General features: G+C 43.6%; 2 protein-coding genes across 2 annotated transcripts; both read left to right on the top strand.

Moving 5' to 3' along the window:
• The first annotated feature begins 1,848 nt into the window (after positions 1-1,848).
• On the top strand, positions 1,849-2,432 carry LOC131288482 (uncharacterized). Its single transcript, XM_058317619.1, has 2 exons — positions 1,849-2,012; positions 2,188-2,432. Exons 1-2 carry the CDS (start codon positions 1,899-1,901, stop codon positions 2,281-2,283), a joined length of 210 nt encoding a protein of 69 aa, XP_058173602.1. The 5' UTR covers positions 1,849-1,898; the 3' UTR covers positions 2,284-2,432.
• A 5,126-nt stretch (positions 2,433-7,558) lies between these two features.
• Positions 7,559-11,531, top strand: LOC131287245 (phosphoglycerate mutase 2-like). The gene is made up of 3 exons (XM_058316278.1): positions 7,559-7,961; positions 9,559-10,056; positions 10,647-11,531. Exons 1-3 carry the CDS (start codon positions 7,856-7,858, stop codon positions 10,808-10,810), a joined length of 768 nt encoding a protein of 255 aa, XP_058172261.1. The 5' UTR covers positions 7,559-7,855; the 3' UTR covers positions 10,811-11,531.
• The last annotated feature ends 12,628 nt before the right edge of the window (positions 11,532-24,159 follow it).

Raw genomic sequence — 24,159 nt, 5'->3', positions numbered from 1 at the left:
TCCATCACTGCCATATAAAATTTAAAGAAAACCGCCCACTACACGCGGGCAGGGGATAAAATCTAAAACTCAAATGAACGGAAACGAACAAATATCCTTCTTTTATCAAATCAATGAATACTCAGGAAGCAGTCAGATGCGCGGACAGTCTGTTACCTAGGTCTAAACGATCCATTAACGTACTCTCCCACGTGCAAAAACACAACCGCACACCCTACACACATAGAAGAACACTTACCTCCTCTCAGAGCCACACGTACACTCAAAACACACAGTTCTACACAAATCTTAAATTTAAAAAAAAACAAGGTAAATTTGTTCGCCAAGAAAGGGGGATTCGAAAACCAGCTGAAACAATTCAAACACAGTTGGAATGGCCAACCAACGATGCACTTGGAAGCGTTGGAACCAGCGTGTCCTAGGAATGAGTCGGTATGAGGAGAGGGGCCGCACACCAGGTACAATCTACTAATGTAAGAATAAGGACATGAGGCGAATACGCAGTATCAGTAGCGCGAAAATCGTTATTTCGTTTTCCTCCACGTGTCCAATCTTTGGCGATTCTTGATTCCTAGTCGACGTTGGATAGCACTTTTCCAACCAAACGAATACGATCGTACATGGAATGAAAACCAATCACTCTTACTCAACAAAAGCGAACCATTGCGCGTCTAGATTCGTTCAACTGTTTTCGTTCTTTACTTGTTGAATAGTAAGAAACTACTTACAAAATCTATGAAAACCAAACACGCTAAACTCGATTAAAACATTAAGATTAACAAGTCATTTAGGTGAAACAAGGCATAATCGCTCGAACGGTGGGCGGTTGCAGTGTAAGTAAGAAACACAACCGATATATAGAGTAAAACCCGAAAGAACCAAGAACTAAAATCGAATCCAGATTTTTTCTTAAACATAGGCTCATAGAAAGGAAGACGAACTAAACCATACAAGAAATGAAACAGAAAATTTATGTACGTACATTAAACAATTTCTTTTGAAAAGAAATAAAAACGCTTTTTGAAATCGATCCCAATGTGCACGTGTTCTCGACTTATCAGTATTGAGTTCGTTTTACTAATGGACAACTTTGAAACCGTACCCGCACGTGTTTAAAACACCTTCTATTTGACTTGTATTTTATTTAGAAAATTAATCTTGGAGTGTAGAAACGTGAAAACTATTTTCCTAATGGCCTTATCACACTGGTCACCAATGGTGGCTTTGCAAAGCCACCGAACTGTCAAAATTTGGTTTTGGCATCCAGTTTGACATACTGGTGCGTCTTGGTAGTGTGATAAGGCAGGCCACCTGGGAGTGGGAGTTTATATAATTCACTTTCGGTTCATGCGGTTTTCGGCAGTTTAAGATTAAAATACCGAAATTTTATAATCTTATTATGCTTATAATTGATTATTAATAAAATTAAAAAACATGAATCACTTTCAAATCAAGCTTAACATGCCAGATACACCAAACTCCACACAATGACAGCTCGGTGATACGGGCAAGCTCATTCACCAACGGACCCCCAGCCACTCCAATGTCATTCGTTTTCGATGGTCGTTTGACAATCCAGTGCTTTTTCCATGCCACCATTGGTGACCAGTGTGATAAGGCCATAACATTTCTCTAGCTCTTCAATCCATTCACTCAGCTGAGCGTTCAATTCATGAATCAACCCACCTCTAGCGCTATGTTCGAATCGAAAAAAGGCATCCGAAGCGAACTGTCACTTGATCATCTGTCATTCGTAGAAAAGGTTGCGAAAACCATCCCTTCGGTTTTGGTAAGACAATAAGAATCGAACAATTGCGTGTGATTGTTATTCAATCTAACGAAATTGATATACATTTATAGAAATACGCATCAACGTCTTAGCAAAAACCATCATCAGAATGATTGGAAACGCCGTCGTACCCCGATTGACCACCGCCGCCGCACAGGCCCTGCAGCGCCGTACCTACTTCTCGGTGTCCAGCAGTCTGCCGCAGGTCCGCGTTTCCCTTGCGGTAAGTTGAGGCCGCTGCTGCCATGGCCCCAGCACATCAGCCGGTCTGGGACGGTGTTAAGCGCAGCTCACTAGTCTACTCGCTCGGTGTCCGTTGTGATCCAAAACCCGGCTGATAATTATCTTCCCAGTTTGCACATTACGTAATCAATCTCTGTGTGTGTCTTATATTGTAGGAAAAAGCCGCCCATGGTTTGGCCATCTTCGGCGGAGTGATTGCCTACCCGATCTGGGTTATTGCTCATGTCCGTGAGTACAAGGGAGGCAACTAAATTGTTGACAATGAAGCCGGTCTAGTGATACGCTAAGTTGGAGGTCCGCAGGAAGCATCCGGAGCGAGTACGGTAGCAGCTAGGAAAATATGAACCATCTTTAGGTTACAAAACTGCTCCCAGTATGAATAAATGGATGATTAATTGCGGCCCATAGCATATGCCAATGATTTATGTTGATATTCTGAACAATCCATTATAGAGGCCAACATGATCTCAAGAGCTTCGTCTAGTGTAATCATTCACAGACGATATGCAGAACGAAAGTAAATACTCGTTACATTTGAAATAGCTTTGGAGCAATTAATTAGTAGTGTAATAATCCATTAGCTGGTTTATATTAGTTACGAATGATCTGAAATTTCGGTTCCGTCTTGCAACAATATTAAGGGTTAACTGGGTTGTTATGACAGCTACACAGCACTTCACAGTGCATTAAGACATACTAGGTCGATTCATAACTTCATTGAGCAACATTATGTAAAACTTTCAACACAGCCTTTTGCAGTATACGAACTCGTAATTAACCCTCCTAATACTTATTGATTCGTTCCGAGAGCGAGAAAATAGCCATTCGTTTTTCAATACATTTTTTTAAATATTTTCGAAAATAAACTCTAGCTTGACAGTACACCTGGGCTTTCTGTCACAACAGTTGCGCTTCCGCGCGTTCAAATTGTTCTGGAGGCGGCAGACTAATTTTGCTAAAGAAAACCCTCCCGTTAAAAGTGTTCTGTGATTGGTTAAATTGGTGTTTTATCGTTTGTCGAAACTGCTTCTATAGCCAGAGAGTAAAAAGTGGATGGGATCATGTAAGTTTCTCTAATTTCGAAACCATCAAAGTTGACGTGCACATTACATTTGTATGTACGCACAAATTCCGCACACACCCGGCCAGGCAGCGTCGTGTTGTTTTTATTTACGTACGTTCGATCAGTTGTGTTTTGTTTATAGACCGACCGCGGTGGCTGCAAATTGATTCGTTTTCTGTTGCTGGCCATCTCGCGTTTCTCAGTACTTAGTCAGCACCGACTCAAGTGGTATCATTTTCATCGTCTCAAGGGTGTCCGCGTACGGGAGGGTAAGTGTAACCCCTTGTAGATATGTTAACGTGTTTCTAAAACTACCCTGCCATATCGAACCTTGCTGGATTCCATGCGTGTTTGGTTTCATCGGTTCAGTGCCCTCGTGTTTTGATTGTTGACAGTATTTCACGCACTCCGGAAGCAGGCAGCATCCTGAATACCGCACGCTGTTGGGAGTTAAATTTACACAGCCGTGCATTTAAATGGTGCCTACTAAGTAAAGTATTTTGAACCCCAAATGACCTTGAGCGTTTCGCCACGAAATCGAATGAAAATATCGTTGTCGGTTGCGGGCCTCTTCTATTCGATGGCCCACAGAGGAAAAAACAAACAAACAAAATCATATGGCGTCCACATCTGTTACCATTCCTTCTAGATTAACCTTGCGGATACTAATCGACCATTCGGTTCTTTGAACCTCCTATGTTTCGAACAATCCTCGACTGGTCTCGAATGCTTTAGTATTCGACTAGTCACTGGCTTCATGCTTCAGCATACCCCAAAAGACGTGGCAGAAGCGGAAGACTTGTTGCCCCTTTTAATGTATTGCGCATAAGCAAAACGTAGCACGTTTGGCGAAGATAAAGTGATGCATTGATACCGTATAAATTTACACACGCTCTGGCCACCTCATCAAACACTGGCTGAATGTGTGAATTAACATTTATTCTTTTTCTTCTCTTTCAACGGGTTATTGAAATTTAGGCTATTTCTTCCGTTGAGCATTGAAATCTGGCCAAATGTTTGATGCTGTAAAATTGTACTTATTACTACTATTTTGGTGGATAACGGTTTGGTTTCAAAACCGTCAAATGTCCAATTTTGTAAGTGATTAAACAAAAAATAATGACAATCTATAGTGTACTCCCATAAACCAAGTATTCTTGCCCTTGCCTTGTGTTTTGGGGGTCATTCATTTCATTATGTATGGGATGTTTATGTATGTCCATCGTCTTTTTCTTAATTCTGAGGTTTTTCAGTTGGTTCAAATGTATGAGAATCGTTAAACTATTGTGTCATCAATGCAAGGATTAAAATGGTTAAAATATTCAAACATCTTCTGTTTGAGGTAGCCGAAAATCTTGATTTGAATATAAATAGAAAACCCGTACATCCTTTCGAATGCAGAGCCATTTTTTCGAAGTTTCATCCCCCATTCCAAACGAGAGTGTTTCGACAATCTTTTTATAAATCAATAAATTGAACAAGTTTGGTAATTTTGAATAGTTACTGAAATTGATTAAATAATGCTTAACAACCGCAAGCAACAGCAAAACACTGATTGTTAATACGCGAGCAGATAGCAACCAGAAAAGCCACACCAGAGTGGCCTTTTAAGGAGAAGTACACCGGCTGCGTTGATGCCGGTAAACAAATTACTTATGCAGAGAATGTGGAACACGTTGTGCGTCCGAAGCAGGTCAGTTAATGCTTCTCGGTTTCATTCATCAAACAGGCGTCCCGCGATCGCGAGCGCATTGAATGGACTGTGGGGGTAGCCGTGGCCGCCAGAAGGCTTCTCGAAAATTGGAAGGGAAGCGCGAGAATTACAACGCATAAAGTTCTCTTTGCGTCGGTTCCATCGTGTTCCTTTTTTGTTTCGTTTTTTAGGATCTTTTTTTCTGTTTTCCTATGCTGCACTTTTTTTTTGATTCCCTGCTCCTCGTTCACGTTGCGATCACATGAATAGAACAAAGAAAACCGAGTGAAACGCAAAAGAACAAAACAGAAAACGAAATATCCAACAGCAACAAAAAAAACCCCTACTCCAGATTCTGCTTTGCCCTGTCCGCGGAATGGAATGCGCTCGCGATCGTGATTCATCGGAATGCGATGTGTGGACCTTGATGAAGGTGGTGTGACCCTTTGCCATGTTTCGCTTTTACCTCAGAAAAATGAAACGAAATAGGATCGGTTACGATTTTTTTGTTTTTTTGAATGAAACGATACACGTGATCGTATTTCAATGTATATTTTTTGTTGGTTACGGAATGATTATAACAAATTCCTCGCTGCAATACATTTTATTGCGTGTTTGCAAACTGCGTTCGGTGTGCGATTTTTGATTACATAAATCAATTATTTCCCACCGGCTCGTTAGAAGTTAATAGATAAGGAAGCTTAAAGGTCCCCAACGGTGCAAACGATGTGGAATTATAATGTGCTCCTTATCAGTTCACTTTCACTTCAGTTCTGATGTCCGGATCAGCGACCCTTTCTAGGGGTTCCCGATCGTGAATTGCTGATGTTGCATAATCGAGCCGATTGAATCAAGAACCGTAATTTTTTATGCAATAACGAGGTACATATATAATTATTATTAGCCGTACGCCGAACGTGAGATACGGTACAACTTAGTTGTACCTTTTGGATGATACATTTTATGTCAAAGATTTGATTATCGCTGACTACAAGCGATGCAAAAAAAACTGACGTAAAGTTAAAATTAAAATCATTTTAGGTTACAAGCGTTTTTTCAACAATCTATCAATCATCAATAATATATTTCAATGTTTTTAAATATATTTTTGGAACAATTCGTATACCTTCTAGGTATTCATCAATATGTTTAACTGAATTAGTACTTACCAAACAAATCGAAAGTTATATTATTTGACAAATGGGTTATTTCATACTTAAATAAATTTGCTGTCAACAAAAGTGTCCTTTTTTATGAGAAACGTTTTCGTCGTTCGTCTTTCATCCTCGATATTTATGAATAGAAATTTGAAAATTTCATCCTCTAAACAACAGTTCTTTAAAGACCTCGTGAAAATTGGACAACAAATTATTGCCAGTTTATTTGTAACCAGTTTTATTGTAACGTTTTCACAAATACCTTTTTAAACACATTTTGATTAATATGTAAGTCGTTTACAAGGTTATGGTTTGCAAGTACAAAACCTTCCAATAAAACTGGGGGAAGATACATCGAACTGAATTGTTGCTTTTCCCTGAAGCTGAACGTGGATGTCGAAGTCTTCTAGTCATCAATACTATGATGCATGGAAACAAGTAATGTATGGTCCTTATTAACAAATTCGTCATCAATAATATGTTTGGTAATCACTTACAAACCAGAAAGCATTAACGAAAGTGAAAAGATTTCGAGCGCCAGTCTTCTTCCCACCGGAGTCACATTGTGCCCCGAACAAAAGAAGCTGGCTTAGTTGGTTATCAAAATGTTACCTCGTGACGCAATGGCCTGAGTCAGTATTGTTCTATCAACAAGGTGGACATGGCCGCCGTATCAAGCAACGGCCGCGCGATGCTTCCATGCTGGCCGTACTGCACCAGGCGTTCGTAGAAGATAAAGAAACGTTGACTTGCGCCGACGAGTCGACGAGGTTCGACGACGACGTGCTGCTGGGGATCGCAGTAGTCAGCATAAAACTCACACACGGATGACAGTATGGAGCGGGGGTGGCAGGGCTTCAACGGGAAGTCGAAAATAGCCACCGTACGCTGGTGTGTTATCATCATCCACGGAGGGTGTCTTCACCACGAAGCGGAAGGCTCCATCCAGCAGCAACGTCCCTGTCTGTGCTCTGTGTCTCTCTCTCTTTTGCACGACTTGCAGGCGCTTTTGCATTCTGCCCATCGCGAGTGCACCGTGCCCTCAAGGCCGTGCGGTGCCGAGAAAGAGACGCGGCATGATGGTACGGCGACGGTGATGAGATCTGCGCAGCTAAAACCAACCCCCGTGTTGTGTGTTGGGACCATCGTCGTCGCCGTCGTCGTCGACGTCATCGTCGTTGTTGTCGCGGTGCGGTCAACCCGCAGCAGCAACCGCCATACATACACACAGGCGCGCGCGAGTGAACCGCGGACCGTATATCCAATCGTTGCCCCGGGGTTGATCGCCGTTTGGCGATCCGATCGAGCCGAACCGCCAGTTCAGTCCGCTTCCACGGAGCCCTTCGAACGGTTCGCGCGCGCACGTTTTGCTGCCTCGAGTAGCGCACACACAGGCACAACGCATCATCAGGCACTAGCCGAGCAAGATAGTCGAGGTTGAGGGCCATTTCTTAACAACAAACATCCGAAAAAGGTTCGTTCGTGTTGTTGCCTGCGAGATACACTCGGAAGCCGGGGCATTGTTTCTGTTACGTTCGATTAAAAATCAAACATTTTATTCCGTTGTTTCACTCTCTCCGCTTGCTGCCTTTTTCCAGGTAGATGGCAAGAAGCATGATCTAGAAGGAATCCGTGTTCAACCTTGGGTGAGAAGAAACGCTGCTGCCGTACCATCGTAAGATCCGCATCGTGCTTGAGGAAGGGCTAGCCCCGGTCGAGAGCGCTGTAAAAACCAAGGAACGAGCCAAACGAGCTCCAGAAGTCGCCGCATATCGTAGCTTGCAGTTGCAAGTGGTGGTTCCCGGTGGTTATTTTAGTTTGCTGTGTGATAAATTTGTTCCTGCTCGCCGAGCGGGAAAGAAAGTTCTCGTTCGATTTCGAACCATCCTCCAGCCGCATACACGCGAGACATGGCCAACGTGAAGTACAGTGTCACCTTCGTCCGGCACGGGGAAAGCGAGTGGAACAAGATGAACCTCTTCTGCGGCTGGCACGACGTGGGCCTCAGCGAGGAAGGTGAGTGGGGATTTAAAAAATCGACAAACGAAAACAAAAACCGAAAAAAAACGGAAATCAACGGTACAAAAACTGCCAATGTTTTCCATGGCGCGTTATATGGTGTGCGTATCGGATCCGGGGAACCGACCCGAGTGCAGCTGCACCGCCGCATGTGCAGTCATCCAACAGGTATTTTCTCATGGCGTTCTCTCCTCCCCCCACCCCTCCCTCTCCCCTCTCCCCACACACCAGCGAGCGATTGCTCGATTAATTACGACGCCGTAGAAAAACTTCCGCTGGGAACAGGCGATTGCATCGGAACCAACGGAAGCGCGTTTTCTTCCACCTTGCACCCGGTCGTTCGATATTGTCGCCTCACGAAGGGGCGCGGGTGGTGGTGGTTCTATATTTAATTGCGAAAAAGCTTCGATTGTAGAATGCAAGAGAAAACCATTCGGTCGATAGGTTGAGATTGATCTCTTTTGAGTTTGACGGTCATTAACAGTGTCGGTCAACGGTCTAGAACGGAAACTCTCAAAACAATGCTTCCGTACTTGTTGCCTAGCACGTTACGAAACCCATTTGACAATGTTTTGTTGGACTTTGTGGTCATCCAGGTAGAGTTTGCATATTTTTTTAACGTGAATCATTGTGAAGAATCATTTTGAATCGACAGTTTTCATTATATAAATGTATTAATTGATTTGTTTGTTTGACTCATTGATTTGTTTAGAGCTTTGTCACAGTTTCACTTCATAAACATTGAATGAAGGGGAAATTTGTATCACAAATGAAAATTTTTAAGCTTTTAAACAATTGCTAAAGATTTTTTTTTCTAATTGAAACAAAATCCCCTATTGGGACTAGGCCTCTCTCCATAAAGAGTTATATTTACCGGTCTACGAAATATTAATGATCGGTGGTCAACCGTTCGTAATACCTGGGGGTGCCAGACTCGAGATTCGAACCCACGCCCTCTGGCAAAATGGCTAAATATAATTTAGCTGCACTGAATTTGTTAATGAAAACGAATTTGATTTCAGTTTTTTTTTCATTAGCGTAAAATTCTTCATATTTTTTGTGACATTCCCGTGGTTGCAAGCCGCGAAACAATAGTTAAATTTAAATTTAAAACTTTTCTTTTCAATAATAATATTAATTCATTCTTCACCGAATGTAATTTTTTGTACCACTAATTTTGAACCTCCTCGGAGCGTTCACGTAGTACACTGAGCATGCTCGTATTCATGTTCGGTGGCATATTTACTGAAGATAAGGAACCGGTTTCACTACACTTTATTTTTGTCACTCGGATTGATTACCATCTGTTTTGGGAGCCTGACGCACCCAACAAAGGAGTTCTTTTTAGACAATCTTCAAACGAATAAAAACTGTGTCCCCATGCTTCCCAAAACCCGACAGATAACGCGAAGGTCGAAAATATAGGGTATACTGTTGAGCTTATCGATCAACGGTCGGCTGATACCCACGTGCACACTCGACTCACATTAAACCTGTTGCGATGGCGGGAAACGGTGTACCGCATGGTTCTGCAAATGTGTATGTGTGTGTGTCTGTCTGGGTCTGACTAATAACTCTTCATTTTTTCTTGTAGGTGAATGGGACGCCCTGGAGGTGTCGGCTGCTGCACTAAAGCGCGAAAACATGCGATACGATATAGCGTTCACGTCCTGCCTGCGACGTGCAAATCAAACGCTAGAGGTCATCCTGAAGGAGCTGAATCTGACCAGCATCCCAGTGCGACAGCTGTGGCGGCTGAACGAACGTCACTACGGTGCACTGACCGGTTTCAACAAGCGTCAGATGGCGGACATCTACGGCGAGGAGCAGGTGCAGGTGTGGCGCCGCAGCTTCAACATTCCACCGCCGGCCATCGAACCGACCAACCCGTACTATCACGCCATCAAGAACAACCCCCGGTTGCGGCACATCAACGAGCAGGACTTTCCGACCACCGAAACGCTCGAGACGACGATGGAGCGCGTCGTGCCGGAGTGGACTGACTCGATCATCCCAGAGGTGCGCGCCGGGAAGCGGGTGCTGGTTGTGGCCCATGGTACTAGCTTGCGTGGGCTCGTCAAGCACATTCAAGGTACGTCCCCTTCGGGTGCCTCAAAGGAGGCGATGCTTGGAAATACGGAATTTTCGGTAGCAAAACGAATGAATGTTCCCGGGGGAAACAATAGTTTGTTTAGTTGGTTTAGTTTTAATGTTACATGGCATAACATAGGTGTAAGTTTGTTATCGACAAAGCAGGTCTACTTTTTACGCAATTTGAATTTTTAAATTTGTTTGGTTTTTTAAATTTTTGAATTGTAGCCAAGGAAACATTCTGCTACCAATCAATGGTTGTAGTAAGACTGCATGTCTTGCAAATGTATTGACTTTTGAGGTGTTTATGGGGACAGTGTTATGTGAGACTTCGAATGATTTATTCAATCTATATGAATTTTAATTTTGAAAACATGGTGATGGTTTAGAATGAAAACTAATTAATCTTTTTCTATCGTTATCTTTCTCTTTCTCTTTCAAAATAACTAAACACTACCGTGCACTGGTATAAAACGATCACGTCACTAACCAACTACATACGTCATGATTTTACACTCTTTACTAACAAAACATAATCACGAAACATGTACGACATACGCCCTCTGTGTGCAATATACTTACCATCTGAAGGTATTTCAGACGCGGACATCATGAAGTTCAACCTACCGAACAGTATTCCGTTCATCATCGATTTCGACGAGTCGATGAAGATGGTCGGCAGCATCCGGTTCCTGGCGAACGACGAGACGGTGCTTAAAGCGATGGAGAAGGTCGCATCGATCGGCGGAAAATAGAAGGGCGCCACCGTGCTTATCACAGTGTTGGCCACAGTCCAAAGCGTACGGTGCATCTCTACCTCAACTTCGAAACCCCACTATCCCTCTACACCACACCCCGTCCCTTCCACCCTTCTTACCTCATCCTGTTTATCGGCCGGTTGCAGGAATAGTTCTACTATATATACATTATATATATTTTTTTGGTTCTCTTCACGAAAGGCTTAACGTGCCGCCATTCAACAACGAAATGTTTTCTTTTATTTGTTTCCTGCCGATTTGTTTCTACGCGCGCCTAAGTGTAGGCTATTTGAGTAGGCTTTGGTTTATTTTGTCCGTCGTAAGTGTAACCCTTAAATGCAGTAACGCCAAATCATCAGCTACGATTGTGTACCTGTACCGAAATGTGGTACGCTTTCATCTAAATTCCCTTTGTCTCCGTGCGAGTTAGTTAGCGTGATAACGAATGAAGTGTGTCTTTCATATATACATTCGTGTACAAGCTCCGTTGTACAGCATTCTCTAATTACTACAGTCGATTGTTGTCGCCCGGTGCATTTAAGGGTTAGCTAGTTTTAAATTATTCGCGTCCGTTAAAGTATAGGGTCCGGCAGGAGATGTTTATTTTTTCTGTTTTAATTTTACTTTTACCAGTAAACTCTACGTTTTAGAGTTTTATTAGCTGTTAAGTGCATGTGTGCCTGTGTGTAAAATCGTAAAATATACAACATTTATGAACAGATAAACAAAAACGCTTCTCGCTTTCGCCCCTTTCGCTTGGTAATTGATGCATCGTTCAGTGGAAGGCTTCATAGCAAACGTTAACCCAATTCCATGTGACGCATTCATCGCACGTGGTTGATGATTTTCGAAAGGCTACGCTTTATTATGTCAATTATTGTATGTACCCACGCCGTTTATTGTCTCCCTATCGGTCGAGTCATGCAGGCCGCTCGCGGTTAGAACGATGTCGAAGACTATCAGCAGTAGAAGTAACGTGCCCTACAACTTCCATGATACTCGGTTTGATTGATACCACCACAAGGGCTATCAGCTGGAAGTACACATGAAAAAATGGCATGTTTACGCTTGTCTTGCGTGTGCGATGCATTGTTGTTTCATGTGAAATATCTATACTTGCCATTAAAATTATACTACATTTAATTTAAATTATAAATTTCCTGCTATACTGCTTATTTTGTATTATTTCGATACCTAGTACAGAATTCCAGCTTCGCGAGCGATTCCGTTAACTTGAAACTTTCAAGCACATCCAATCTGCATCGAAACCGTCTGCTAATGGTCGTATGTTTACATTGTCAAGGTATCAAGTACCTGCTACAACATGTAGTTCCTCATCGTGAAAAATGTGCACATTGTTGTACACCACTTACAGGAGTATAAGAAACATTGCCGAGTCTAGTGCCTTCATGTTTATCTTCCGATTCATCACCAGTAAGCTACTACAAACTTTGATAAGAACAACTGCAAGAAAAAAAACTCGTGAACCGCACATCAATCGATTTCTGATCGTTTTTATTTTCATCGAACTCCACCGTGTAACCTCACGTGCCCCAGAGTGAGTTATAAATATTTATCTTGCTTTTTTCCAATCGTGACGCAGACGAAGGAATTGCTTAACTTCGATGACGGCCTTACGATGGTTGTAAGACGGCTTTACCAGATTTACCTCTGGGTGTTTTGGGGATAGCCACAGGTGGTTGGCTGATTTTGATCAGACTTTATTTCACCACGTGAACGATGATTGGGCTCGTCGATGTCGAACGGGGAAACGGTTACGACAACCACAAACGTGCTGAGTAAGTAAGGCGTAAGTAGGAAACGCTGTCCAGATGGTGCTGTTCGATACCGAATGCTTTGGGAAGGGACAGAATACCGTCCTTCGGTGTGCCAATTCAAATGTATCGTCTCCCCCAGAGTGTACTGGTGTACACAGAAAAGAGTTACACGTCTATGGCAGTATCAGTCCGGTGGATCTTGGATTGACTAAGTTGGTTGTGCTGTTTGCAGCAGGAAGGTGCTATCGACTTGTCGATGCGCTTGTGTGATCGCATCGGGCTCGCCGGGCTGTCCTTGTATGGCCCTTATTTACGTCGCATACAGCTGACTTTTATGAAAATTAAAAGCGAAGGCCAGACGGGTTAGCGATGTAGTGTGAATATTAGTGCATACTTCAGTAGTTCTTTATCGGTGTACAAATATGCTAACAAGCAAATGGTAAAATGGGAAACTTATTATGACGAATAAACTCTTTCATCTAATTTAGCTTTATAGTACTGAGAGAGATAACGTTCATAAAAGTGCGGATTTTCAATGGACAACCTATTTACTGTTAGTAAACATTCTGAAAAACGGTCCAATTATGGGTAACACTTTTTTCGCTCTTTTTTTGGAGCTTTTATAAGAACTTTTTCCAATGACAATTTTCAAACGAAATTTAAAGGATAAATTTAACTCCCTTCAATGGGACGAAGTAACGAAGTAAGTTACTTTAACTTTTCCGCCAATGGACTTGGCGAGAGAGACTTACTCTAAATTTTGAGTAAATTTTAAATCTACATTAACATGTTTTCAGAATATAACAAATTTTTAGAAAAATGCCCTTGCATTTGATTCGTTGAAACCAAGCTTGAACTATTTCTTTCATTTAAGTAAATTTGAAGTGAAATTTTCTCTATTTTCTGAATGAATAAACTATTCTCTTGCATCAGATCTAGAACCGTTTCATGACGGGGGAACCACATTTTTCATACTTAAAATTCATAAAAGATTGGTGTCTCCATCTTCTTCAACTTCCCCAACAGAACAGAAACGTCCGGTAGCGTCGATATTCCCACTCCGCTATCAGTACGGCGGTCCGGTGCGTGCCAGCAATATTAAAGGAATAAACAATTATTTTCGTTATTCAATTAAGATTTCATCTGTCGATAAAGTTCGTTGCCCCGTCCACTGCTGGTGCTGGTGAAGTCCGCTCGGGTTTGCCCCCGGGCTGGGGCAAGAATCATGCTCCCAGACTTCATTCGACCGTTTCCGTGAAGAAAAAAGCAAACAACTTACCAAAATTAAGACGGTCAAGTGCAATAAGCATCGCGAACGTCGTAAATCATAGCGGTTCCGTTTCCCATCAGCTGCGTCGGGCCGTTTGGCATGAGGTGGGAACGTAATATTTGCTAAACTATTCAGCTGTTTATTATTCGGTTAACAACCGAGCAGCGCTGAGCCATAAAAGACACCGAAAAAGAAACTTAGTTTTTCCGATCAAAGAAGATGAGTAGATTTGTAATGGTGACGTACGAAAGATACCATTGTTTTGAAAATCTTTTTAGTTTTTTGTTAGAAGTTTTATTAATTTAAAATCCTCTAAATTTCATGATAGTTTCATCTGCATGTTTTACTCGTTAATTTTTTTTACACTCCTTAAAACAAGTTTTCGTTAATTTAAGTCCACCGATTACGTCACTTGGTACGAACGACTAAAGAAAATACAGTTACTCCGCAACCAGTTCCAGTGCGACGACATTACTTCGCGCAAGTAGCCGTTAACGTCAGCCGCTTACATCACGATGAAGGTGGTGGTGTAATTATGTCGCTTACTTTTAACATGGAATCGGTAAGTGCAGAAAGATAACGCGAAGAAAGGTGGAAGGATGTAATGAAATGGAGAGTAAGAGCTAAGGAGGAGAGAAAGTAGACAACAGATACCCGATGGAAGATGGAAACGAAACGATCACGCAACAAGGTTTTGCTGACCATTTGGTTGATCTGACTTTCGGTTTCGCTCTGTACAAAAATGGGTGAAAGTAGTGTATCTACTAGATTGGTAAAAGTTCAATTAATTCTTGGCATATAATGGCCCCTCAACGGAATTCATTCTTAATCGAATTCTTTTTAATCACGCGTTGACCGACCGGCCATAAAAGAGGCACGACATGTTGTTCAAATAGATTTCTCGGCTTATTGCTGATAATGGATGCATTCCTTGCTTTCATACACCCTCCCACCCTCCCCAGAAAATAAGGTGGGTAGAAATTTCAAGGGCATGGGTTTATTTGTGCGTTTCACCTTGATGCTGCTGCTTACCACGATGTTTTGAGTGTTTGTCACGGTCAACGAACTGCTGACACACGTTGTCCAAACGGCTGTCGGTTACGGAGCCCTTTCATATAACAAGAATTAAGACCACCAAAACAAAGCACGCACTGCTTGTAAAAACATTTTTAAATTACATTTTAAGACAGTGGAAACAGGGCAAAGGAAACAAAAAGTAAGAGCCCAAAGCGAATGCTGGAGCTTTTCGACGTGTGTGTTGGGATTTGTTTATGTTTCGAATCAAACGGTCCGAGGTCACCCCATCCGCCCTCTGGTCACCGTCCTGGAACAATCCCACCTCCACCATAGGGCGAATATCTTATTCCCAGCGGGGCATCAAGCAATCGAAAGAAAGGCACAGCGTATACGAGAGACAAGCCTATTAAAGCCACCCCGAAGCAGATAGCTACGATAAAACTGTGGATGCCAGTAGCGCGCTACGAGACCGAACACCGTTGGACTCGGTGCCGCCTGCAATCAGTGAAAAGGCACGAGGAAAACTCAACTCAAGATTTCGCCTTCGCGAATTTCCCACAGCGTCTCGTCTCGGGCGGGCATGTAAGGGGAGGTCACGAACGATTGCGCATTGCGCACTTCGGGCCGACAGTGCGTCGTGAAATTGGTTACCATTTCGTTTGATTTTGTTATGATGATGATGATGTTCTGATGTTTATTATTATTTTTATTATTTATTATTATTTCTTTAAATATTTCCCATACTGAGCTACTGATATAATAAGCCAAAAAATCATTAACCATGAATAAGCAACCGTTTTGATCTCCAATTTGAAGATGATATTTGGCAAAAAAATTGATCAACTTTTTCAATTCAAAATTAAATTTCTACTTCTATAAAAAGTTTCAGTCAATAATCGAAACCTGGCAAATTTTCGCGCACGAAACGTTTTGAAGCTTATAAAATAAATAATATGTATGTTCTTATGTACAATTGCTTTATGCAGTTCGCTGATCAAAATACTTTGAGTAAAATTATTATTTAAAAAAAACCGTTACAAAACAAACACCAGGCTGCTCCACCGACCACGCGGTCTGCCAAAATATTTACCAATTCCCGCGTTGTTAGGCTCACGGTTCCACGCTTATCACGTACTAAAAAATCAACATGATTCGTGGGACCGCACTGTTTCACGTCGGTCACTGTAGCACGTACGGTTTCGTGCCCGCAAAGCAAGATGAAAAGGCAGCAGATAAGGGAGTGTCGGGGGTGGGGGTTGGATCGCATGCTGGGCATCGAGCGAAGGAACGAGAAAACCGGACCATTCACTGCGAGACGACGGACAGCAAAACAACAGCATCTATCTCGGTGTGACGTTACAAACTCGTTTCTCGCTTCTCGCGGAAGCCAGAAAAGCTACATTCGGTGAGTTTGAAATGCTTGCTTCGGTTCGATTTAAAAATAAGCAGAAACAACCGTGAGACGAAACTATTGCGCAGAAGCACCCTGTGCGCTGGATGTATATGTGTGTGCAGTCGATAGGAATCGATGGACGCAAAAAATAATAACAAACCCCCACTTCGTCTCCCCCCCTAGCCGGAGATAGTTGTGTGGGTCCGTGCCTATCATGCGCACTACTGCTCATCATGCATCTTATCGAACGACGGCGACCGTCGGTCGGTCGGGCGGGCGGTCGGCTCGGTTCGGCTCGCAAGTGTCAAAACGACAGCCAGCCAGTCGAGTGGCCAGATGTCAAAATCTCGAGCTCTGTCGCGAAAGTGTACGCGGGGCCCCTACAGCATCCAGACAGAGCAAGGTGAAAGCGCTGAGGCTATAATTTGAAATTCAAGCCCATCCAGGTGCCACCCACAGAGTGCCTCGATGCGTGTTATCGCCTAAATAGTGATTTTAACAAATAATAATTGCTGCTTTGCAATGCATCGGCACCTGTGACGTATCTGTCTCGGTGCTGCAGCATGCTGTTACAGTGTGCACGTACGTCCTGCGCAGGCCTCCTGCGTTCGGTGTGTTGTTGTTCGTGTCCGTTCGGTGGCGATGGAAGGCTAGGTGACGGTACGCTCGTTGAAGGTTGTCACTAACCAGATCGGTGAAAACCCATCCGGGGAAGTTCCGTGACTGGGAACAACCGTTTGTTCCGTGAACGCGTTTCCGCGGCCCGCTGTGGGAGGTGTGTGAAAATAAATCTGTGCCAAGTCCAAGTTTCCCGGGCTAGCGAGCCGTGCGTTAGGTGGTGCTCTTTGGTCCCAAGTTCTCTCACAACATCGGTTCACAACATCCACAACACCTGCTCTCCACGATCGCGTCGCTTTTCTGTGGACTTTTAAATTTTCATTCACTCTTAAACCAATCCTCCGCAATGCTACCATTTTTCCACCCACACCTTCACCATCGTTGACAGCTCTTCCGGTGTTTGTCCTTTCGGAGTGTTAATGGGCAATGTCGTTTCGCATGGTTTTTTCCTTTCCCCGTTGCTTCCCGTTCGCGAACACACAGGTGTTATGAATGAAAGTGTTTACGCGCATGCTTGGCAAAGTGCCAGGCGGGCTGAAGAATTCAACATTCCACCACCCCATCCATCGAACGTTCGTCTTCCTCTGCGCTATCGGAAAACGCCGTATGGTCGGTACCTCGATGAGATTAAAAGCAAAACCCAAAAAGATAGAAATGCTCAAAAACGTTGCCCTTCATAATCGCTTCCCACATCAGCAGGCATGGCTGTAACGTTATCAGTGCTTGGTGTAGGAAAGGCAACACACACCGCATTGTCATGTGCGTACCCATCACCGGTACACAGGGTTGCAGATGTTGTTGTTTGATGTTGTGCTCATGGCGTTACAATGATAACGGGTTGCATAACACGCCGGCTCTGTCATCGTTTTATCTTGAGTTGTGATTTATGCTTAAGAAAAATAAAATCAGAGAAAAAGGTCGATATCTCACAATCCACAACGGTTTGGGACCCCTTCCTCCGGTGCTTCCCTAGTGATTGTGTTTACATTTCTCGGACCGTTTCACAACGAACAAACATTTCTAGGCAATCAGTTTTCCTTTTCCTGCGCTTATCAAAACTATCTGTTTGAACAGAATTTGAATAGGAATTATATTTCATAGAATGTAAATGATAACAATGTATGTGTAGGATTTCTAAGGAAGTTAACTGTCTTGCTACCAGGAATTCGTATACTCGTAAACATTTATTTTCCCGCAAATCCAAAAGATAAGAATTCACATAGTCTGCCTGAAGTGACGTTCCTTTTAGTTATTTTGAAATTACAACTAGATCTGGGGCTATGGCAAGATCGATTCAAAGACAGGTCAAAGGGTTAAAGCTACTCCGCTGACGCGCTTAATAGTGCACCGCTTGGAACAATTGCAAGGTGTTCGGTTAGGACACCTGATAAGAAGACCTATACGGTGGATTCGCGGAGAGCTCTACAAATGCCCTTTTCCTTCTATTTTATTCTATTTTTAGGGTTTATGCAAGTCATAAAAATAAATAGAGGTATTCATTTTTAACGCGATGATTTTGTTCCAAGTTTATGCCCGGACATACTTTTAGTGATTTTCTATCCCAATATTTATCTGCAACCATATCAAGATGTTTCGACGAGACTATCTTCATATGGAATCAGCCTTCGGGTATGCCTCACCCATCCAGCTCTTCCTGCTTTGATCCGGCTCTGTTGTTTCGTTTGATGTTATTGCTAACTAGCACTACCGAAAAGAATGAATAAACAGTTAAACACATTATCAACTACATGAGTTGATGAATTTGTACATTTCAATTGTTTCAATGGAAATGTACAATTGCACATTTTGCATTAAGACTTTCCCTAACACGCACCGTGCATGTTTTGTAAAAGAACATTGTACGGAACAAGATTGCAACAATATTTGACGTTGTTTATCACAACACCACACTGCTAGACGAGAATGTAAACACAGTGCAGCTTCTTCGTCACACTCATTCGGTGTGATGCACATATCCACACACGGGAAACATAGGCTGTTCGTATTGACAACTGGCTAAACAGTACAATTTGGACGCCGGGGAAATTTCTGCTCCGCCATTGTTGTAACAGTTGGTTTGAAAATAACAACAAACGTACGAGATTTTCGCAAAAATCTCTTAAACAAAATAGATAATTTAAAATTCTAGATCACATTGTCGCGCGAATAGAAACTGCTCGTCTTCGTGAAGTCATGGGATATGGAGCCTGTTGGTCGCCATAATTGGCGAAATTAAGTATGATGGTCTTCCACATGCGCAGCCTTCTTCCAGAACCTATACCAAACGCCTCAATTGCTTGGTCTGTTGATGAAACATACCAAATTTGCAGTTTTATCCCACTTTCCTGGCTGCTCGTAGGAGCTAAACAAAATCACATCAGTCAAAAAAAAAAAAAAAATCCCACGGTTTTCGGCTCGTTACATCGTATGCTGCGACCTCTATTTTCATTAATCTTGGGCTATAGTCTAAGGATAAGATCCATCTGCCTACATCAACATTATTCATTCATACTTGCTTTTCCTGCTGCGCATTTCGGTCATGTTCAACAGACGCGTAATAGTTTCACAACTTTTTTGCAAGAAATTCATCATTGAACATGATTCTTCTTTTGGCCGTTGGATTATGTTAATTTGGCCATTTAATGAATTATTAAAAATAATTTCTTGTTAAAACCGGATAACTGAGGTTATTCCGAATCATCACCGCTTTTGATAGTATCTGTCTGCTAATGTCTGCCGGGAAAATGGGGCTCTCGAAATAGCAAGATGGTGCTGCACGCGCGCATCAGGCTCGCATCGGAGATTCCATGCTCTCCTGCTCAAATGGCGACGTCATGACCATCGCACCGGCGTCGCGGTTCGTTGTGTTGCCAAAGCGTCATCATCCTCGACCGTACACGAACACAGAACAGCGACCAGTTAGGCGACCGCCTACGGAATGACCACCGCGGGGTGTCTAGATGGCGCACAATGGTACCGCGTAGTGACCGTTCGTGGACGAATGTGCGGATATTTTCTCTCTTTACTCGACCCGTTGGGACAGCGGATTGTCCGGCGGTTGTTGCTTTGTTGTGTTCCCGTGGTCCACTATCTCATCGTCTGTTTGTATGTGTGTTTGTGTGTGCGTCTACCGGTTACGGTAGCGAGGGGGGTGCTAGTTGGATGAATCTGCTCTGCACACCTCACGCGCGCGCGCTCCTCGTGCCCACCGTTCAAACCGCGAGACGAAAACTCCGAACCGTGCCGAGCCTCGAGGCACGGAACACGAAGCTGGTCTTTTAGTACATGCGTGACTGTGACGGTGAACGGAGTGCACGTGATGTAATATATAGCTGGCCGCGTGTTTGGTGAAGGTATTCCGAGCCGACTCGTTTCGGCGCTTGCATTCAAATCCGACTCGTTCTCATTCACCCGGATGCTCGGCGAGCAATCAATCGCTTGTGTGACAAACAAATCGACACAACGAACCAGCTGTCTGCGATGCGGTTCGATGGAAGCAAGATTGATCACTTATTGATGGTGAAACGTCAAGTGTCAGACTGAGCGTATCCGCTTAGTAGCGCGTGAGACGGTTTTCAGCAATAATAATTAAGACACCTTTCTGCGGTAAAATCAGTTCAAAGTAGCCAACTTCCGAAAGAAAAGGTATTCAAAGTGTCTACTTAGGTTTAACAGCTACTAAAGTCTCGTTCACCTTGGTGTCGGCAAGAACGGGCTATCTTTTTTCTTTGTGATGTTCTTGCGAAGGAAGGCGAATATTTGACGTTGTTTATTACTGCTTACGTTGCCTGGTTGCTCCAAGTAGCTCCAAGTCGGAAACCAAAGGCAACGGAACGGTGGCATCGGCGTCGTTGTTGTTGCGATGTGTTGCTGCTGCTGGCTTGATTGAATAAATGCGCACTGGAACCTGCACTCCTAGCCTCCTTGCCGACACAAGAAAGTAATACCCCAATTGGGGGCCAAGTACGGACGGAAAGAATAGAGGATACCTATCCAGCAGATGTGCTGGGTTGACGGACAGGGAGGGAACGCCTTGTGGCGACAATTGTGTGTCCCGTGAACAAATCAAGAGATTTTATATTCCCGTTTACTCCACCGTTACGGAACGAGAAGTGCGTAGCAACCTTGCTTCATTTGCGACCGTCAAAGGAGTTGACATTGCACACGCAGTGAGTGAAAGCGTAAGTAGTGAGTGAAAGACGCCATCTTCATTACGGAAAACTATCAGCAGGCCGGAAGTGGATCGATGTGAAAGGATGGTGTAAATGTTTGCATGAAGCGTCGTGTACAGTCCAGCTCGTGCTAAGTGAAGCCACGACAGGGAAAAAGCAGCCACCGTTTACGATTTGCAACCGTTCCTGACTCACCAGCCATGTTTGATCCATATCCCGCTGGGAGCCTCGTTAATCAAGGTAGGTTTGCCCCGCGTTTATTTACTCTTTAATTAGCACTACTCCAGCAAACCGGTGGCGCTCGCCTACATGGCGATGGTTCTCCGCCCTTCCAACCGCGTGGCAGGTTGGGGCGACCGTGAAACGATTTGGATTAAAGGTTACCCAGCACCAAAAGCAGGGCTCGATGAGACGCTCCGGCGCTAAACGCGGCATGCGGTCGAGGACGAGGGTCGGTTTGAAAACATGCCGGTGTTTTAATGCCACACTAATAGCCGATGAGCGGTGTCGATGATGGCGAACAAAACGTAAAACCACCGCAATGCGTTCCGCCATTAATCGACACGCGTGTGGGAGGGCCATCGGGGTGCGGGTTTGGCGCGTTGGCCACGCGACCCCACCGCGGTCGGACCAACGAATGACAAACTGCCGGTTACGGTAATGCTACGCCAGGATTAACCTCGTCCGCCGAAGGGGATGCGACAGTCTGCCTCAACCGTGCCTCAACGGGCATCGAACTGTTTATGGGTCAAATCCCACTTCCCACCCCTTTTGAGGGCGATGTTATCGAGATGGAGAGAATTAACTTGGTTACTTGGCGTTTTGCACAATTTTGGATATCTTGGTTTTGGAATGGAAACAAAAAGATTTTGATTTTAATTTTGTTTTTAAGAGATTTTAATTAGTCTCTCCGGGGAAGGGGAAGGTACTCCCAGCTCTCAGCAACAGTCTCAAACTCCGCTTGAATCGAAAGCAAAATAAAATTAATTTCTCTTCTTATATGACATATTCTTAATGATACGGCTTATCGAGTAAAACTCCCTCATTGAGTAAATCGAGATAACATTTTAATATGAGATGTTTATAATGTTGCTACATCATCAGAACTTCCCGCAGAAAATACGACGCTAAAAATGTTGTGCCTGACGCCGACAAAATGCTATGCCAGCTTACTTATCATCCCTTGCAGAGAAGTCTACTTACTGACGGGACAGAAAGGTCCAAAGTTATGGACTCGATGTAACCACCAATTAAGTCATTCCACTACTCCGGTACGAAAAGTAGGGACAGGGGGTAATGGAAAAGACGCATTCTCGTCGTGGGGTGGCCAGGTAATTGGGTCAGCCGGACAAGTTTGAACCAGCAATTTGACACTCGGTGAGAAATTTGTGTATCTCTCCTTCCCATCTCCACCCGGGAACTGCTTTCACTGAATTTTGGCAAACATTTTTAATATGCCTTTATGAGCCGGTGCTTTGGTCCGCCGTGGCACGATGCTGGACGACCATGGTGGGAAGCTACTCGTAAATCACTGCGATCATCTGGCCACTTTGAGGCTGCAGCATTCTGGGCCATCTCTTTGTGCGGGTGCTTTGATGATGGAAGCGCAAAATGATAAAAAGTGACGTTGATCCATGATTCATTTAGGCCTCTCTTAGGGAGAGTTTGTTTTATTCTGTTTGTCCCTAGGGAAAAGTAACTTCTGAATTTATGACGTTAATTTGGTGCTTTCAGTATAGGGTCGATAGGATTCTAAAGGTTTGGCGCAGGTTTGAAGTTTTTTTTTAATTTGTCATATTTTGTTGAAGGTAAAATTTGGGGTTCGTTCTCTGCCAAACCAATTATGTGTTTGCCTCTCCAAATCCCCTAGAAAATACATTCAATCGCTGTCATAAGCAATCGTTTGATCCAATATAATTAATTGTCGTTTGGTTGGATTTAAAATCAATTAAAGAAAATGTACGAGGCAAAACATTGTAATCATAAATTTAATAACATTATCAACCAGTTCAATTTGAACCGCAAAAAAGCACACATATATTTTCTTTTCACTGTGCCGTAAAACCATCGATTTGTAAATAAATATAAATAGCTATCCAATACCACATCACGCGCGATTGTTTTCTGCAAAATTAAATCCAATCATTGAATCACTTTCCGTCGGTTTGATTGACCACTGAAAAGCAATAAGCCAATATGTTACCCTCGTAATATTGATATCTTTTTTTAACGCCACATTCATCGGCGTTTGATGAGTTTCCAATCGACATCATCACCTTCCGAACGGTTTTATCTAGGAAAGAAATCACTTAGCGTCTGTTTGATTTTTACAAACAAGGAGTTGCCCTGAAGTTGCGCATGAGTTAGGGCAGGACATTAATCGTTCACCGATTTCTGAGCTATGGCATCGAAAAACTTGAGATATTGTTTTCAGAATCGTCAGTCAAACGAAACCCCTCCCCATCGCGCGGGACAAGTGATTGATGAAAGTTTTCCGGCCGAGTGAATCCCGGTGAAAATGCAAGTTGATGAACGTGTGCCACCCCCTCGTTTTGGCGAATCCGTTGCGTCCGTTTCGAACGGTTTTCCGTTTCGGTTCGCAAATCGATAGATCGTCAGCAGCCGACGCGAAGCGAATCGATTGCGAAGGAGTGGGTTGACCTAAATTCTGGTCGCTCGGACCAAGTGGCGAACAAAATTGTCCAGATGGACCAACCGAGGGTGAGGGGAAAGAAGGAAAAGGAGGCACTCCGGGAAATCTCGCCCGGCATGGCTTAAATGTGTACCCGTAAATCCTACCGTGTACGTGTACCGACTGCATTCGCAGGGGATTTGGCGAGTCCAGGAAGCGCGACCATCCTGGTGCGAATCGGGATCACCTCGTTTGGATCGGAACGTGGGATTTGGAAAATACCACTCGAAATGGACCATACGAAATCCTCCGTCGGATCGATTGGTGCTAGGAAACGGTCTCGGAATTTCATCAGTCGAGCAGCAAAACTGTACGCTTCAGGACCAAATCCGACGTGATAAATTGAGGTACATCCGCGTTTCGGTGCGTTTGTTTCTCCGGCTTAAGCGAGGAATAACCCCATAGA

This window comes from Anopheles ziemanni, chromosome 3, assembly GCF_943734765.1.
Source record: "Anopheles ziemanni chromosome 3, idAnoZiCoDA_A2_x.2, whole genome shotgun sequence".
Taxonomy (NCBI): Eukaryota; Metazoa; Arthropoda; class Insecta; order Diptera; family Culicidae; genus Anopheles; species Anopheles ziemanni.
The sequence above is the reverse complement of the archived record's forward strand: the minus strand, read 5'-3'. Positions and strand labels throughout refer to the sequence as shown.